Here is a 17,792-nt window from a genome sequence, read left to right on the forward strand (position 1 = left end):
CAGCAGGAAGACAGTAAAGGAAGTGAGAGGTGCTCCGGGCTCAGGGTGTTATAAGCAGACACAGGGGTGTGAGACAGGGAGTGCCCACCGCCTGGGGTTGTGTGGGAAGATTTTGAGCTTACCCTGAGGCATGTAAAAGTGGGAGGTGGTCCAGGCCAAAAGCATGAGTCCAAAACCAGGTGTTATCCATCAAAAGGAGGCCTGTCCCGGTGTACTACGAAGGTTCTGGTTGATCCAGGTGCTTGCCTCAGAGGTGTGTGCAGTTACGGAAATTTATGGAGCGTACACTTATAACTTCATAGCTGTACATTCGTGAGAGTTATATTTCAATTGCTTAAAAGTGTTTCCCCCACCCCCATCGTGTAAGACTAGACTCTGGGACCATATACTTTTAGGGTTGGGATCCAGTCCAATTCCAGCTCTAGGGCCTTGGGGAGGCAACTTCAATGAATTAGTTTCTTCATCTGTAAAATGGGAACAATTGTATTGTCATTACAGGGTTGTGTGCAGCGCTAGCAACTTCAGATATGTAAAGCATTTAAATCGTGCTTCCACTGTGCTCCTCTCGACGCTATCAAATGTCTGATTGGCAGTGTCTGGCACAGAGGAGCTCAATGTAATTCACTGAATAAACAAGGGAATTAACTCAAAGTATGATTTTTTGTGGCACTGGGAGGTAGCTTGAACAAATGCAGGGGTGTGGGTTGGAGTGGAGTGTCTCCACTAAAGGTTCCTGGGCAGAAGTTCAGAGCCTGGTTAGGGGATGCTGCACTCATGCACAGACTCCAGGGTTTCTGTGGGGAGGGAGGCAGCCAGCGACATGGGCCCTAACTGGTGGAGGCAGGAGCCAAGGTTCCTGTGCACCCCATGCCCCCAACCTCCAAATGAACAGGTTTGTGGAGAGGCTCACACCAGGAAGAAATGCTACAAAACAGCACTGCAGCCTCCCCACAGTCCCGGCTCCTGTGGCCCTCTCACTCCTCCCCTCTGGTGGTCAAACCTGGCACTGCTCTCCACCCTCAGGGGCCAGGACAGTTTCGAGACTCAGAAAACCTGCTCAACAGGGTGGCCAAAGCCTAAACCAGCTGAACAGGGCGGTCCCATCTCCCCCCAGCAAGCTGGTCCCTCTCCTGGCCCACAGAACAGAGCCAGAAACCCCACAAACTACTTTCATTACCCTGTGGGAGGACTGGACTGTGATGTTGGAGAGCTCTGCGGGGGGCGGGGAGGCTGCACGATGCAGCTGAGCCTCTCCTTGCTCAGTAGGTCTAGGCCAGGTTGGGGCTGGTCAAGGGCAGGGAACTCAATCTTGGGGGAAGAGGAAGGGAGGATGGAGAAGCCACACTCCTCTTCACCCGTGCCACAGCATTAAATAAACAAAAAGCAACTCTTTACAGCAGCACAAACTACACAGGGAAGTGCTCCCTCCCAGCCCTGGGCACAAAGCATGGAAGGGGAGCCCTGGAGGACAGGGTTGGGGCCTCCAGGGTCTAACACCACCCCAGGCCTCTTCCTAGTGCTGTGGGGTAGGAACAGACAGCTTTGAACAGAGGAAACAAAATTCCAGCTTCCTCCAAACTCCTAGGCAGGCAGGTCCATCTAATATGGTACTTCTGGCCCAAGGGTTTTCTGCTCCTTTGAGACCCTTGAGCTTTCTCAGGACCTCAGCTTAGGTGGGACTTTCCCAAGAGGGGCTGGAGTCCTGGTCTCTGAGGCACAGTGGGCCTGGGAAACAGGCAAGAGTCTGGTTCCAAAGTTTTTCCCAACCCAGGCCTCTGCCTTGGCAAGCAGGAAGCAGAGGCAGGTGAGCTGGCGAGACCCAGGCTCAGAGGGGCCGGGTGGTGTGGTTATAGACCAGGTGCTCTGTGTCCTCGGTAGTGGAGACAGTGGAGCCGGCAGGGGTGGGTGGTGGGTGGTGGCGGTGGTGGTGTCTGCGGAAGTTCTTTCTCTGGTTCTTGATGAAGCAGTAACCCAGGATGGCGACCACCACCACAATGCAGATGATCAGGAATGCTGCGACAGCCACCTCCACAGAGCCTGGGGGAAGAAGGGGTAGAATGAGGGGCTCCCAGGGCCTGCCTGGTTCTGACACCCACCCCCACTCTATGGAAGGGACCAAGTCAAATGGATGCCAGGTACAGAAGGACATGGACACCTGACTCAGACCTCCCACATATGGACAGCTGAACAGCTCGGAGTTCAGAGGGACTCTGGTGGGCCTCAGGTCTCAGCTCAAGTCGCTCTCCTTGCAGTTAACTTGAGGGAAGCCTGGGACGCTGCTGGCAGACATCGGCACACACTTCACTGTACTCCCTCGCCTGTGGCAGGCATCACTATTTGATTATGGGACTCTGTCTCTATAGGCCTCCTTCTCAACACAGGTCAGACAGTCACAACCAATCAGGTGGAGTTGATCTGTGAATTGATACCTACATGCCAACCTCAGTTACAGAACAGACTAAGGCTTACCTGTGGTAGGAATGGGGCTTTCCCGCCGCAGGCCAAACACATCCTTCTCTGCAGAATAACGATGAGAGAGACCAGTCAGTACTAATGGCTGAAAGATTCGGCTGCTCCCCAGTGCCCCAGACCCTGCAAAGCCATTCTCTCCACCGGCTACTCCAGGCACTCTGACAAGGGAGGGGTGACTCCCACAGGCCTGGCTAAGCCTCGCGCCTGTACATGCCCACCCTCTCACTGGCCCCACTCACTGGAGATGCCGCGACAAGACTCAAGGCACTGCTGCTCTTCTTCAAAGTTGTTCTTGTTGCCATCACAACCACCATAGGTAAAGCGGGCACAGCGTTCACTGAAGGGGTTGTAGTACCAGCGTGGGATGCTGTCCTGGCAGAGTCCTGTGTAGGGCAGGTCCACACAGTGCCCTGGGGGGTATGGAGCAGGCTGTGGTGAGCGAGTCCATGGCCTCCCTGCCACCTTCTGCCAGGCTCTACGCTGCTGCCATCCAGCACCTCCCCACCCACCTGAGAGGCCCCAGAAACACCTGGTCCAGCTCTGCAGTGGTGCCAGAAAAAGGAAGACAAAGCCTGGACGATAATTGTAGGCTCAAAAGTAAACTGCACTGAATCATAGTTACTTCCGTTTTCTTTCAGCTTTTCTGATTGGGTCATGGTCTCAGTTTTCTAACACTGGGTGGTTTACCTCTTCTTTTTGGACAGTGTCTTGCTACGTTGCCCAGGTTGACCTCAAACTCCTAGGCCAAGCGATCCTCCCACCTCAGCCTCCCTAGTAGCTGGGATTCCAGATGTGAGCCATCACACCTGGCTGATTTACCTTTCTTAACAAAGAGGATGGGCCTCTGGATCTGAGCCTTGGCAGGCAACAGCATTCAGCTAGAGCTGATTATTATTATTTTGATACAGGGTCTCACTCTGTCACCCCGGCTGAGTGAGGTGCAGTGGTGCCGTCTCAGCTGACTGCAGTATCCACCTCCCAGGTTCAAGTGATCCTCCTACCTCAGCTTCCTAAGTAGCTTCGAGTACAGGAACGCCCCACCACACCGGGCTAATTTTTGTATTTTTTGTAGAGATGGAGTTTTGCCATCTTGCCCAGGCTGGTCTCAAACTCCTGAGCTCAAGTGATCTGCCAGCCTCGGCCTCTCAAAGTCCTGGGATTATAGGCATGAGACACCACGCCTGGCAAGCTAAAACGTATTGTTTTATTATATTTATTTTTGTTGTTATTTTGAATGTTTGGCAAGTAGTAGTGGCTTCCCATTTATGGTAGTGTTGTCACAGTTCCTTTTTAATATATCACATTAAAAAAGCAATTGATTGGCCAGGCGTGGTGGCTCATGCCTGTAATCCAAGCACTTTGGAGGCCAAGGCGGGCAGATCACCTGAGGTCGGGAGTTCAAGACCGGCCTGACCAACATGGTGAAACCCCGTCTTAAATAAATAAATAAATAAATAAATAAATAAAAGCAATTGATTGGGCCAGGTGCAGTGGCTCATGCCTATAATCCCAGCACTCTGGGAGGCTGAGGCAGATGGATCACCTGAGGTCAGCAGTTTGAGACCAGCCTGACCAAAATGGAGAAACCCTGTCTCTACTAAAAATACAAAAATTAGCTGGGCATGGTGGCAAGTGCCTGTAATCCCAGATACTCAGAAGACTAAGGCAGGAGAATCGCTTGAACCTGGGAGGTGGAGGTTGCAGTAAGCCAAGGTCTTGCCACACTCCAGCCTGGGTGAAAAGAGTGAGACTGTCTCAGTCTTCTGAAAATCAAGGATGGAATTAAGTAAATAAGATCTGAGCAATATGTGGTAGGCAGAGCTGAAATTTTGAAGGTGTTTGGAGAATGAGTGATGCCTGGAAAACACAGAGCCACAGAAGAGAGCCCAGGATCCAGCCAGGAAGAAGCTGCGCATCTGGAGAACTGGGAGCCGCCCCAGCTCCTGTACCCACAGACCTACACACCCGCAGGCCCCTCAAGTCTGAGGATGGAAATAGTGAGGATGGGGCCGGGCACGGTGGCTCACGCCTGTAATCCTAGCACTTTGGGAGGCCGAGGCGGGTGGATCACAAGGTCGAGAGATCGAGACCATCCTGGTCAACATGGTGAAACCCCGTCTCTACTAAAAATACAAAAAATTAGCTGGGCATGGTGGCGCGTGCCTGTAATCCCAGCTACTCAGGAGGCTGAGGCAGGAGAATTGCCTGAACCCAGGAGGCGGAGGTTGCGGTGAGCCGAGATCGCGCCATTGCACTCCAGCCTGGGCAACAAGAGCAAAACTCCGTCTCCAAAAAAAAAAAAAAAAAAAAATAGTGAGGATGGCAACTGTAGACCCAGGACACGTGGGGAGGATCTCACCTTTGTCACTGGGGAAATGGATGCTCTGGAGCTCATCAAAGCCACTGGTGTCTGCAAAGATGAAAGGTCAGAGGCTCAGACCCAACAAGCATCTCCCAAGGGTTCAGGGCAAGGCTGTTAGGACCTCCCTGTCTGCTGCCCAACCCCCTCCATCCCCCAGGCCTCACATTTTTCACAGGCAGCCTCGTCGGAGGCGTCGGGGCAGTTGGGGGTGTCATCACACTCCAGGAAACTGTCAATGCAGCAGCCATTGCTGCAGCGGAACTGGGTGGGCTGACAGGTGCCAGAGCACACTGGGTGAGGGTGGAACAGGAGGAGGGGAGGTCAGGTTCAAGCACAGAACAAGTGTCCAGGGCCCACCCTCCACCTGGCCCTCTCTGCCCAGACACAGCACATCCCCCATTCCCTTTCCACCAACCCCACTCCTCCCCACACAAACTGGGCAGATTCTCATAGGAGGATGGGCTGGAAGGGGTGGGATGTTTGTGGTCCTTCCACAAACTGAGGGGAGGAATGGCTTGGGCAAAGGCAGGCTGCTCAGGGGCCTGGGGATGATATGGGCTGGAGACATGGAAGGAATCGGGGGATGGGGAAGGGAGTAAAGCCCACCTGGATGGCGCCTTTCCACGGAGGGACCTGGGAGAGGGAACAGAGAAGTGAGAGGAGGCATGGTCAGGCTCCAGAGGGGATGAGATGATTGGGGTTGGTGAGCAAGGGGGAATTCCCACCGCCCACCTCCCTGGTCACAGAAGAGAGACCACTCACCCTGGGGGAAACTCGCCTGAGCCCCAGAGCTGCCTCTCAAAGGCTCACCTTGCACACCCCGACAGGCTAGAATGCACTCTTCTTCCCGAAGGTAGTTATTCTTGTTGCCCAAGCAGCCTCCATAAGTGAAACTCTTGCAGATCTGCTCCATGGGGTCGTAATACCAGCGCGGGAAAGAGCCCCGGCAGCGACCCACCTTGCTGGACGCGAGGCAGTAGTCTAGAGGGGAGAGATTGTGAGGGGACCGCACAGCCAATCCGCAGAGCGGGGGCTCCAGGCACCGCCTCCTCACCCCTCCCTCACCTTCTGTCTGCTTGGTGGACAGCACAGTGACTGTGATGTTGGCCGTGTCCTCTGGCTGGTCTGAGCTAGTCATTGTTAGCTGGAATAGGTAGGTGCCCTCCTTGAGTCCCCACAGCTCCACCCGGTTTGGGTCTTTCTTCTGCACACAGAAGTGGCCATCAGGCTTGGGTACCCGCAATGCCCTTGGGCTGCCCAAGGTCCTCCCAGACACACACCCACACCCCTGGGGAGGCCAGGCGAACTTGGATTAAATGGATCTTCAGCTTCTTTCCACCCCATCCCATCCCATCTTGGGCCACTGGTTGGCCTAGAGCCCCAGAAAGGGGCTCCCAGAAGGCTATCACGCCAAGGGCAGGGTCAGAGAGTCAGCCCAGCATCTCACCTCTACCCTGACATCAGTGTCACCCCGCAGTAGGTGCCAATCTGTATTCTCCACATCCTTCAGCACCACGGGCTCCTGGGGTTGTACCTTCAAATCCATGCCCGCCCAGGTCTTGGGGATCCCAGACCCTGGCAGGGGGAGAAAGTGAGATAAGGTCCATTCTCACTAGATGGACCAGGCTTCTGGGAGCAGGGTGGGGTGGAGACAGTATGAGCCCCACCTAGACCAAACTAGGACTCTGCAGCCTGCATGGGGTGCAGGTGGGAGCCCCCAACAGAACCAGCTTCTTGATATCTATTCAGAGAGAGCATGTTTTTGGTATACTGAAGACATTTTTATGTTGTCACACACTTTCTTTCCTTTTTTTTTTTTTTTGGGTTAGAGATGGGGTCTTGCTGTTTCCCAGGCTGGAGCACAGTGACTATTCACAGACTCTATCATGGCCACTACAGCCTCAAACTCCTGGGCTAAATCAATCCCCCTGCCTCAGCCTCCTGAGTAGCTGGGACTAAAGGTGCAATCACCACATTTCAGCTTTCTTTCTGAAGCAAATTACTGAACTAACTGCCATCTGATCTTATTTAGAAAACACACACACACACACACACACACACACACACACACACACACAGACAGACACTTGAGGGGACGGGCTTATCTCTACTTTCTACAAAAGAAACACCTCAGACAGACTCGGCCTCCAGTTACAAGGGGTCCTGGGAGCCACACCCTTACTTGAGTTGACAGTGCCTGTGTCCGAGGCTTCCCCACCTCAGGGTCAGGGCTGGGGGAGGGAGACAAGCACAGTGCAGGATCCCTGCCTGTAGGGGGCTGAATGGTGGCTCCTCAAAGATATATTCACATCTAACCGCTGGGGCCCATAAACATGACCTGATTTGGGAAGAGGGTCTTTGAAGAAGTAATTAGAATTTCCAGATGAGATCATCCTGGATTAGCTGGTTAGGTCCCAAATCCAATGACAGAGTATCATTATAAGAAACAGAAGGCTGGGCACAGTGGTTATGCCTGTAATCCCAGCACTTTGGGAGGCCAAGGTGGGTGGATCACAAGGTCAGGAGTTTGAAACCAGCCTGGCCAACATAGTGAAACCCCATCTCAACTAAAAATACAAAAAAATTAGCTGGGTGTGGTGGTGTGTGCCTGTAATCTCAGCTACTCAGGAGATTGAGGCAGGAGAATCGTTTGAACCCAGGAGGTGAAGGTTGCAGTGAACCAAGATGACACCATTGCGCTCCAACCTGGGTGACAGTGCAAGACTCCATCTCAAAAAAAAGAAAAAGAGAAAGAAAAGAAAACAGAGTGAAGGAAAAGAAGGGCTCACAAAGACAGAGGCAGAGACCGGAGTGATGCTGCCACGGCCAAGGTATGCCTGGGACCCCAGAGGCTGAGAAAGGCTCCCCAGGGTCTTTGGAGGGAGCACAGCCCTGCTGACATCTTTATTTGGGGCTACTGGCCTTCAGAACTGTGCAAAAATAAATTTCTGTGTTTTGTTTTTTGATTTTTAGAGATGGAGTCTCACTCTGTCATGCAGGCTGGAGTGCAGTGGTGCAATCTCAGCTCACTGCAACCTCTGCCTCCAGAGTTCAAGCGATTCTCCTGCCTCAACCTCCCAAGTAACTGTGATTACAGGTGTGCACCACCATGCCCAGCTAATTTTTTAGTTTTAGTAGAGATGGGTTTCACCACATTGGCCTGGCTGGTCTTGAACGCCTAACCTCGAGTGATCCTCCCACTTCAACCTCCCAAAGTGTTGGGATTACAGGGATGAGCCACCGGATGTGGCCAAATTTCTGTTGTTTTAAGCCAACCAGTTTGTAGTCATTTGTTACAGCAGCTCTAAGAAGTTAAGACATTGCCCTTTAGGGGATTAGTCCAGTTGGGCCGATAAGAACCCACGACATGAAGCAATGTGTGGACAAAACAAGGCGGTGGACATTCCAAGAAAGGTCACGGCGGGCTGGGAGCATAAGGGAAAGTATTCTGGGAGAGGGAGAAAGGATTTTTTGAGTTTTTTGTTTTTGTTCCTGTTTGGCTGTGGAGGAGAAGGTAGGTGTTGTTAAAAGTGGCAGAACACAGGCCGGGCGCGGTGGCTCAAGCCTGTAATCCCAGCACTTTGGGAGGCTGAGGCGGGTGGATCACGAGGTCAAGAGATCGAGACCATCCTGATCAACATGGTGAAACCCCGTCTCTACTAAAAATACAAAAAATTAGCTGGGCATGGTGGCGCGTGCCTGTAATCCCAGCTACTCAGGAGGCTGAGGCAGGAGAATTGCCTGAACCCAGGAGGCGGAGGTTGCGGTGAGCCGAGATCGTGCCATTGCACTCCAGCCTGGGTAACAAGAGCGAGACTCCGTCTCAAAAAAAAAAAAAAAGTGGCAGAACACATGAGAAACCAAAGCAAGGAGTTAGGAATTTGCAAGGCCAGTTCAGTGGGGACAGTAAGGAGATCAGCTGCGCTTCAGTTGACCTCAAAGCACCCTGGATGCCAGGCCAGGGTGTTTGGACACAGCAGGAGTCACATTCAAACATTAAACAACTGATGGTACATACAGAAAGGGGACAGACACTGGCCGTGAGCAGTAGCAGAGTCCTAGAGGCCCCAGCACCACCAGACATTGACCTCCTAGATACATGACAAGGTCCAGGGGTTCAAAGGGATGGGCCAAGGGCTTGGGTAGCAGGGGCACTCCTGAGCTCTGGGCAGCAGCTGTTTTCCCATCTGTTTGGAAGTATTCTGTGGAGCAAGGAGGCTGGCAAGTAGACCAGTGCAGTAGTCCAAGGCAGATGCAACAGGAATGGCCTGAATCCCGGAGCAGCCAAGCCGGGCTGATGCCTCAGGCTTCTCCCCTGCCAGTCTCTGGGAACTGAGAAGGAAAAGCCAGGGCACAGGCAGAAGGGAAACTGGATTTAGAGAGAACATATGGGTTAAGTCAGAGAGAAGTTAAATTTGGGAGAAGGAAGGCCACCTGGAACCAGCAGATAATGAGAGATAGGCATGGGTTGGAAATCAATCCACAGGCATCTTTATTCACAAAGCTGCCACTGGCTGCGTGTATGCTGGGCAGCATGCTAGGTACTCTACCTGCATCAGCTATACCCAGGGTTGGCACTAGGCCTGCAGGCCAAGTTCAGCCCACCATCTCTCTCTCTCTGTTTTTTTTTTTTTTCTTGAGACAGAGTCTCGCTCTGTCACCCAGGCTAGAGCGCAAGAGGCAAGATCTTGGCTCACTGCAACCTCCACCTCCCGGGTTCAAATGGTTCTCCTGCCGCAGCCTCCTGAGTAGCTGAGACTACAGATGAGTGCCACCACACCCAGCTAATTTTTTGTATTATTAATAGAGACAAGGTTTCACTGTGTTAGCCAGGACAGTGTTGATCTCCTTTCCTTGTGACCCGCCCGCCTCAGTCTCCCCAAGTGCTGGGATTACAGGCGTGAGCCACCACGTCTGGCCCCACCATCTCTGATATTTTGGAATGGATGAAAAAACAAAAGGAGAATCATTTTTCATGACATCTGAATAGCACACAAAATTCAAATTTGTGTCCATCAGCTGGAACACAGCCTTGCCCACACATTTACATGTTGTGTATGGCTGCTTTCATGTTACAACAGCAGAGCTGTTGTGGGACCATACAGCCCACAAAACCTAAGAATTTCTATTTAGATCTTTACAGAAAAAGTTTATTAACCTCTGGAGTCCATCGTGTACCTTCACAACCAGCCCACCACACCTACATTCTCACCCTCTTTTCAGATGAGAATGTTGACACCAGAAAGATTAAATGACTTGCTCAGAGTCATTCAGTTTCTAAAGGCAGGGCTGGGATTTGAACCCAGGTCTGCCAGAGTCCACAGTGAATGCTGTCTCCAAAACATAGTTCTATAGGTTATCTATCAACTCAGAGGTATAATTTTAAATGTTCTTTTAATCTTGAGTTTTTAAATTTTGCTTTTTTAGTTTAAGCAATACATTTGTGATACAAAATTCAAAAGGTGGCTACGTGTGGCGGCTCACACTTGTAATCCCAGCACTTTGGGAAGCTGAGGCAGAAGGATGGCTTGAGCCAAGGAGTTTGAGACCAGTTTGGGCAAGGTAGTGAGATCTCGTTATTATCTACAAAATAAAAAATTAGCTAGGTGTGGTGGCTACTTAGCTATTCAAGAAGCTGAGGTTGGGAGGATCACTTCAGCCTGTGAGGGCAGGGCTGCAGCGAGCTGTGGTTCCACCACTGTGCTGCAGCCCGGGTGACAGAGTGAGACTCCATCTCAGAAAAAAAAAGAAAACAGAAAAAACGAAAAGGTACAAAAAGTTAGTGAAAATTAAGTCACCTCTTCTCCTTAAGAAGGAATCTTCAGGCCGGGCGCGGTGGCTCAAGCCTGTAATCCCAGCACTTTGGGAGGCCGAGGCGGGTGGATCACAAGGTCGAGAGATCAAGACCATCCTGGTCAACATGGTGAAACCCCGTTTCTACTAAAAATACAAAACATTAGCTGGGCATGGTGGCGCGTGCCTGTAATCCCAGCTACTCAGGAGGCTGAGGCAGAAGAATTGCCTGAACCCAGGAGGCGGAGGTTGCGGTGAGCCGAGATCGCGCCATTGTACTCCAGCCTGGGTAGCATGAGTGAAACTCCGTCTCAAAAAAAAAAAAAGAAGGAATCTTCTTGGCCAGGCGCGGTGGCACACGCCTGTAATCCTAGCACTTTGGGAGGCCAAGGTGGGTGGATCACCTGAGATCAGGAGTTCAAGACCAGCCTGGCCATCATGGTGAAACTCCATCTTTAAAAAAAATAAAAATAAAAAAAGAAGGAATCTTCTCCATCAGATTTCCTTTTCGTTTTTTGAGATGGAGTTTCGCTCTTGCTGCCCAAGCTGGAGTGCAATGGTGCGATCTCGACTTACTGCAACCTCCGCCTCTCAAATTCAAGTGATTCTCCTGCCTCAGCCTCCAGTGTAGCTGGGATTATAGGTGCCTACCTGGCTAATCTTGTATTTTTAGTAGAGACAGGGTTTGTTTCTCTGTATTGGTCAGGCTGGTCTTGAACTCCCAACCTCAGGTGATCTGCCTGCCTCAGCCTCCCAAAGTGCTTGGGATTACAGGTATGAGCCACTGCAACCAGCTCCATCAGGTTCCTTACCCCAAAGGTATCCAGTTGTACTAGTATGTGTGTGTGTGAGAGAGAATATCAAGAGACAGTATCTGAATTCACAGGCATGAGTTCTTCATCTTGTTTTGCCTTTAATATATATTGGAAATTGTTCCATAGCAACACATAGTTTCTTTTGTTGTTGCTATATCATATTCAGTATATAAACGTACCACAATTTGTAATTATTTAACCAGTCCCTACCAGTTTCCTGATTTAGATTTTCTGTCTTTCTCCCCTAAGAACTAAACCATGCTGCCTTAGGGTTTATTATTATGAAAACAACATCACAGTATTCAATTATAGGATGTGTTGACAGGCAATGCAATTATTTCCAATTCTTTGCTATTATAAACAATACGAGCACCGTGGCTCACCCCTGTAGTCCCAGCACTTTGAGAGGCCAAGTCTGGCGGATCACCTGAGGTCAGGAGTTTGTGACCAGCCTGGCTAAAAAGGTGAAACCCCATTTCTACTAAAAATACAAAAAATTAGTCAAGCGTGGTGACGTGCACCTGTAATCCCAGCTACTTGGGAGGCTGAGGCAGGATAATCAGTTGAACCTGGGAGGCAGAGGTTGCAGTGAGCTGAGATCACACCGTTGCACTCCAGCTTGGGCAACAGAAGCAAAACTCCTTCTCAAAAAAAAAAAAAAAAAAACAAAAACAAACAAACACCTAAATTTTTTTTCACCCCCACCGCCTCCCTAAAAATTTTAAAAATAAAAAATAAACAATGCTACACTGGCTGGGAGTAGCTGGCTGGTAAGTTGTTTTATCTGTGTACAGGTACATCTACAAGATGAATTCCTACAAGTGGAACTGTGTCCAGGGTTATATGCACTTAGATTCAGTAGATTTTGCCCAACTACCCTCCACAGAGGCTCTTTAGAGAGTTTTTTCAAGAGTTAGAGTGAATGCAAAGAAAGAAGAGAAGGTAAAGAGGTAAGAACAGCTGGTAGGAGCCTGAGTCCCAGGGATTCCTCTTTGATGAGGCAGAGAAAGCAGAGCCAGTGGGGGACTCACAGAAGGTGGTTCCAGAGGTGAGAAGACCAGGCACAATGACAGCAAAAGGGATGGGAAGGGAGAGGTTTCAGGAAGAAACATGTTGACTGTTTCAGAGGCCTACAAAAATAATAAAAAGAGAACTGGGTTCCAGGGATTAGGGGAAATAAGACAGGGATAAGCAGTAACAAAAAGTGGCTGTCTGGAAGCAACCTCCCAGCCCAGGGGTTTGGCTGACAAGCAGGAGAGCACTCTGAGAGCACCTGCCTAGGGAGTAGTGAGCTGGGAGGAGCCTGGTCCTCCCTCCCTCCTTGCATTTCATAGAAAGAAGACAGACCACTTAGCAGTATACCCAGCAGACAGACAGGCTAGCCCCACCAGGCCCCTAGAGTGAAGTAGAAGGCAGAGTGATACATCAGACTTTTTTTTTTTTTTGAGACGGAGTTTCACTCATGTTACCCAGGCTGGAGTGCAATAGCGCGATCTCGGCTTACCGCAACCTCCGCCTCCTGGGTTCAGGCAATTCTCCTGCTTCAGCCTCTTGAGTAGCTGGGATTACAGGCACACGCCACCATGCCCAGCTAATTTTTTGTATTTTTAGTAGAGACGGAGTTTCACCATGTTGACCAGGATGGTCTCGATCTCTTGACTTCGTGATCCACCCGCCTCGGCCTCCCAAAGTGCTGGGATTACAGGCTTGAGCCACCGCGCCCGGCCTGATACATCAGACTTTGAGCTGAATCAGGGCTGAATCCTCCCACACAGGACCAAGGAGCAGGTACGGCCATACCACTCCCTTCTTCCCACCCTCAAGGGAGCAAAGGGCTAGAGTGGCAATAAAATCAGCACCTCCCTCAGTTACCAAGTCTCAGGACCTCAGGGAAGTGCAGACTCTGCCTCCTAAGCCACTCCTTCCTCCTAAGCCACTCCTTCCTCCTAAGCCACTCCTTCGTAGGACTGAGGAGGAGGACAGGTTGGGGAAGAGAAGGGGAGAGGAGGAAGTACAAGCTGCTGAGCCTCCAGCTGCAGGAATCCATACTGGACTGGCCTGGCCACAGGCAGAAAGAGGAACAAACCAACCCATTCTGGGAAGAATATCTATGTAATAGGAGAATCAAAGGTTTGGAAGCCCTCAGCACCCACAACCCACCCAACCTGCCTCATCCACCCTAGCCCTTACTGGCTCTACCCTGTCATTACCCACCTCCAACCTCTCTCTTAACTGGACTCAGCTGAGAATAAATCCCTTGACACACACACAGCTTCTCCCACTTCCCAAAGCACTGCAGCACTCTAAAAATGGCCTAGAATGGCCTGGAGTTCATACTCAGTCCAAGCCCTACCTGCCTCCCTCAGTGTCCCAGGAAATCCCCACTCCACCCTCTCTTGTGGCAAACAGGCATGTCCTAGGGGTTTCCAGATGAGGATGGCTGGTCTCAAGACCATCTGGCCACAGTCCAGCTCAGCTCCCTGTGACCAGACTCCAGAGCTTCAGACTCTGGCCCTGGAGAGGGACTCCTTGGGGCCTCTGTGGAGCAGGAAGGGCATGGGCAACTCAGGTCAGTAAGAGTCATCACCACCTACACTTTCTGCTACTTCCTTGTGGAACAGGCTCCAGCCCTGGTCCAGTGGGACTTGGTGGCCCAGCCTGGCCCGCAGACATGTCTCCCTCCCACCCCCAGGAATCCCCATCTCACCTCTCCTCAGAGACCCAGGAGAGCTATTGGAAGGATAGGGAGAAAGGAGGACCCTTAGCCTGTAAGAGAGACTAGCGCAGGAAAAGGCTGCGAGGGAAAGTCCTTTCTCCACTTTCCAGAATAGAGACCACTCCTAGATGTGGCCCCAGCCCAGTTCTGGCCCTCAGACTCCCCAGTTTTCAGTTCTGTTATCCACTGGGCTATGTTGGGTCAGAATGCTAGGTTTCTACCAGAGAGGTGGTCTTGTGTGAAAAACAGCACAGGACTTTTGGAGGTCTCCCCTGGGGTGAATCCTAGGCCTATCATTTATAGGCAGTGTTACTATGGACAAATTCTTTTTTTTTTTTTTTTTTTTGAGATGGAGACTTGCTCTGTCACCCAGGCTGGAGTGCATGATCTCAGCTCACCACAACCTCCATCTCCCAGGTTCAAGCAATTCTCATGCCTCAGCCTCCCAAGTAGCTGGGATTACGGGCACGTGCCACCATGCCTGGCTCATTTTTCTATTTTTAGTAGGGACAGGGTTTCACCATGTTGGTCAGGCTTGTCTAGTAACGTTGACCTCCTAATCTGCCCGCCTCAGCTTCCGAAAGTGCTGGGATTACAGGCGTGAGCCACCATGCCCAGCCTACCCTGGGCAAATTCTTTAGCATGGGAGTCTCAGTTTCCTAATCTAAAAAGTGGGATGACTGCTGGTAGCACCCTTTTTGGAGGCTGTTGTGATGAGGCCTGAGTGAGAGGATGTGGCACAGCAATCAGTAAAGTGCTCACAGAGGTTATCAGAGGTGACCCACCCCTGTGCTGGAGCCCCACCTAGCCAGAACAGCAGGTAGAGAGAATGGGGAACCAAGGTTCTGGACTGGCCCTTATCCGAGCAGACTGTTCAGTTGGGAAGGAAACAGGAGGAGCCCTGGCCTCCACTTTGCCCTTATCCGTGGAAGTAAACAAGGCTTGGCTACCAGATCTAAGCAGGGAGAGCCCTGTCTGGCTCATGCGCAGACAAACACACCTGCCTGGACAGCTGACATCCCTTCCCTACTAGGTATACATACCAACAGCCTGACTCACCCACAACCCTTCTCATTCCCCACCCCAAAGACTCTAGGCTTCTGTGCCCACAACGTCACTCCTCTCCGTTTGGGTCAGCCGCAGACTGGGCTTGTCTTCTAGTCTCGAATCTGGCAGTCTTCCTAGACCACCAAAAGGCCAATCCATTCCTAGGGGATAGAGAGAGGCTAGCCAGTCCCAAGTCCAGCCAGTGGAGGAGACTATGGCCAGGCTCACCTGACAGGGCATCGGTGTGCCTAGGCCAGCGCTTAGCCAGGGTGCTTTTCTAGTCACCAGACCTTCCAGACATTTCACTCCCTCAATCAGCCTTATCAGTGCCAGAGGTCAGGAGTCCTGGGGACTGACTCTCCCCTCCAGTACACACAGCCCAGAGCTAAAGGCCTCTCTGTGAGCACCAGCCCATCACCTCTGAACATCCTGAGTTTAGGAGCCAAAGTCTGGGCTCTGCACTTCTCACTCACGTCCCCTTTCCTTTGTTTACTGTTAGTACTGCCTACTTCTAAGGAGGGCTTGGGGTAGAAGTGGAGTCCCCTGGCCGGCTGCAGTGGCTCACGCCTGTAATCCCAACACTGTGGGAGGCCAAGGCAGGTGGATCACCTGAGGTCAGGAGTTCCAGACCAGCCTGGCCAACACAGTGAAACCCGGTCCCTACTAAAAATACAAAAATTAGCTGGAAGTGATGGCAGGTGCCTGTAATCCCGGCTACTCAGGAGGCTGAGACAGGAGAATCACTTGAACCCAGGAGACGGAGGTTGCCGTAAGGTGAGATCATGCCATTGCACTCCAGCCTGGGCAATAAGAGTCAGGCTCTATCTTACATACACACACACACACACACACACACACACACACACACACACACACGAAGAAGTGGACTCTCCTTAAGTTCTCTCTGATGTTCGCCTCCCCTGGGACTCCATAACCGATCCCTTTTCTTAGTCTCTCCAAACCCATCCATCCTGGCACCCTCCTCCTTACCTCCAAAGCCCTGGGTCCGCAGCTGGCGGTAGGAGCGGTACACTTCCCTCGTGAGGTAGTTGATGAACCCCTCCCTGGGTGCGAACTTGCACACGAAGTTCTGCTCATAGAGGCAGTTGATGAGGAAGCAGGCAGCGATGGCGTCCTCCCCGCGGTCAGGCTGCAGCTCCACCAGCGCCAAGTTACAGTTCTGGGAGGTGCAGCAGGCGCGCACGCAGTCCCAGCCCCGGCGCACGGTGGGGGACTCCAGGAAGGTGGCTCCGTTGCTGACAGAGGCGTTGGTGTCCAGTACGAAGTCAGGCACCCCGGCGGTAAAGCGGTTCAGGCAGTCGGCTCCTGCGGGCAGCCCAGGGGGCGCGGGCGGCGGCCCTGCCTGGGTGCCCTGGAGGCCGAGAGCGCACAGAAGCCACATGGCGACGGCAGGGATGCGGGCCGGGGCGAGGCAGGCGCGCGCCATCATCCTCGCAGGGGCCGTCGCCTTCCTCCCCAGGGGGGTCACCTTCAGAGTGCGGGTCTCTGGGTTCCGAGGGTGCTAGTAACCTGAGAGAAGGGAGGAGACACACCAGATCAGCCGGGGAGACTTCGGAGGAGGTGGGCCGGCCGGGAGGAAGCGGCGCGGGGCAGGGGGTGGGGGGGACCGGAGCACCCCGGGAGTGAAGAGGGCGCACGGGCCCGGCCCTCCCACGCACCCTCCAGGGACCCGGCAGCCAGACCGACGGACAGACGGACCGCTAGGGAGCTCACGTACCCGGACACACGCACGAGCGCAGAACAAAGGGCCGGACATGCTCCAGCCGCCTCCGCCTGCTCCTGGGCCTCGCGCGGTGGTGCCCCGGTTACCTGCGCAGGTGAGTTGGGTGGAGCCGGGCCCGCCGAGGTTCCGGTCCCGGCTTCCTGCGCGGCTCGGGCCGCGGCTTCCGCCCCGGTGCTCGGAGCGCTGGGGCTTGGCCGCCTTCTTCCCCTAGTTTCTGGTGAAACTGAGTCAGTGCCGTCGGGGCGGGGCGGACATTAACCCCTGCGCCGCTGGCCCCGCCCACGCCTGGTGCGCCCGGCCGCCCCCCCGGCGGAGCTCCAGGTCCGGTCCGCCCCGCGGCTCCGCAGCCCCGGCGCCTTCCCAGCAGCCAGCTACCCGGAGGGGCTCGCGGGCCCCACTCAGTCCAGCCTCGCGAGGAGGCCCGCGCCCGAAGCGCATCCACAGCCCGGAGGGGACGCGGCCGGGACGCTAGGTCCGGTCTCTGGGGCGACGGCCTCCCGCCTTCCTTTCTGGCTGGGGACTGCACTCCCAGCCCGAGACCTGAGGCCGGATGCAAATAATCTCTCCGGCCCTCGGGAAATCATTTACATTTCGTGGCGACAAGGAAACCCAGAAGTTGCGTGGCTGCACCTGTGATAACTTGGATCCCGGATGTCTGCCCCAGTGTCAGCTCTGGGAAGCCCTCCCTGCTGTCTGGGTGAGAAACAGAGGCGATTCCCCGCGTCCAGTCTGCCCTGAGTGCTCCACGGGGCTTCCCTGTTGTTTGAGGCCCCTGCTCTTCTTGTTTGTGCAGCTCGGTCCATTCCCTGATACGGCTCGTTGGACTGCTGCCGCCTTTACTGG

At 53.0% G+C, this 17,792-nt stretch overlaps 1 protein-coding gene across 4 annotated transcripts; it reads right to left on the minus strand.

Moving 5' to 3' along the window:
• Positions 1-295: 295 nt before the first annotated feature.
• SPINT1 (serine peptidase inhibitor, Kunitz type 1) lies at positions 296-17,199 on the minus strand. 4 transcript variants are annotated; one of them, XM_032251280.1, is made up of 11 exons: positions 17,036-17,199; positions 16,196-16,735; positions 6,282-6,409; positions 5,900-6,038; positions 5,645-5,815; positions 5,441-5,467; positions 4,999-5,124; positions 4,832-4,882; positions 2,712-2,882; positions 2,470-2,517; positions 296-2,037 (listed from the first exon to the last, which is right to left on the minus strand). In XM_032251280.1, the coding sequence occupies exons 2-11, from the start codon at positions 16,653-16,655 to the stop codon at positions 1,826-1,828; spliced, it is 1,533 nt and encodes a 510-aa protein (XP_032107171.1). In that variant the 5' UTR covers positions 16,656-16,735; positions 17,036-17,199; the 3' UTR covers positions 296-1,825. The 4 variants fall into 4 exon arrangements, with proteins under 4 accessions (XP_032107171.1, XP_032107168.1, XP_032107167.1 ...); XM_032251277.1 differs by having other exon boundaries at positions 5,597-5,815; XM_032251276.1 differs by having other exon boundaries at positions 5,597-5,815; positions 16,944-17,175.
• Between the last annotated feature and the right edge of the window lie 593 nt (positions 17,200-17,792).

The sequence above is a fragment of the Sapajus apella genome, unplaced genomic scaffold (genome assembly GCF_009761245.1).
Source record: "Sapajus apella isolate SASKATOON/1434 unplaced genomic scaffold, GSC_monkey_1.0 scaffold74, whole genome shotgun sequence".
NCBI classification, from domain to species: domain Eukaryota; kingdom Metazoa; phylum Chordata; class Mammalia; order Primates; family Cebidae; genus Sapajus; species Sapajus apella.

What these genes read in the sequence shown, in the direction of transcription:
- SPINT1 (XM_032251277.1), bottom strand. Translation starts at nt 16,655, where the DNA reads ATGATGGCGCGCGCCTGCCTCGCCCCGGCCCGCATCCCTGCCGTCGCC. An exon ending in CGAGGCTGCCTGTGAAAAAT is followed by an intron (nt 4,883 to 4,998) that starts GTGAGGCCTGGG and finishes TCATCTTTGCAG; the next exon opens with ACACCAGTGGCTTTGATGAG. An exon ending in GTCTTGTCGCGGCATCTCCA is followed by an intron (nt 2,518 to 2,711) that starts GTGAGTGGGGCC and finishes GTTATTCTGCAG; the next exon opens with AGAAGGATGTGTTTGGCCTG.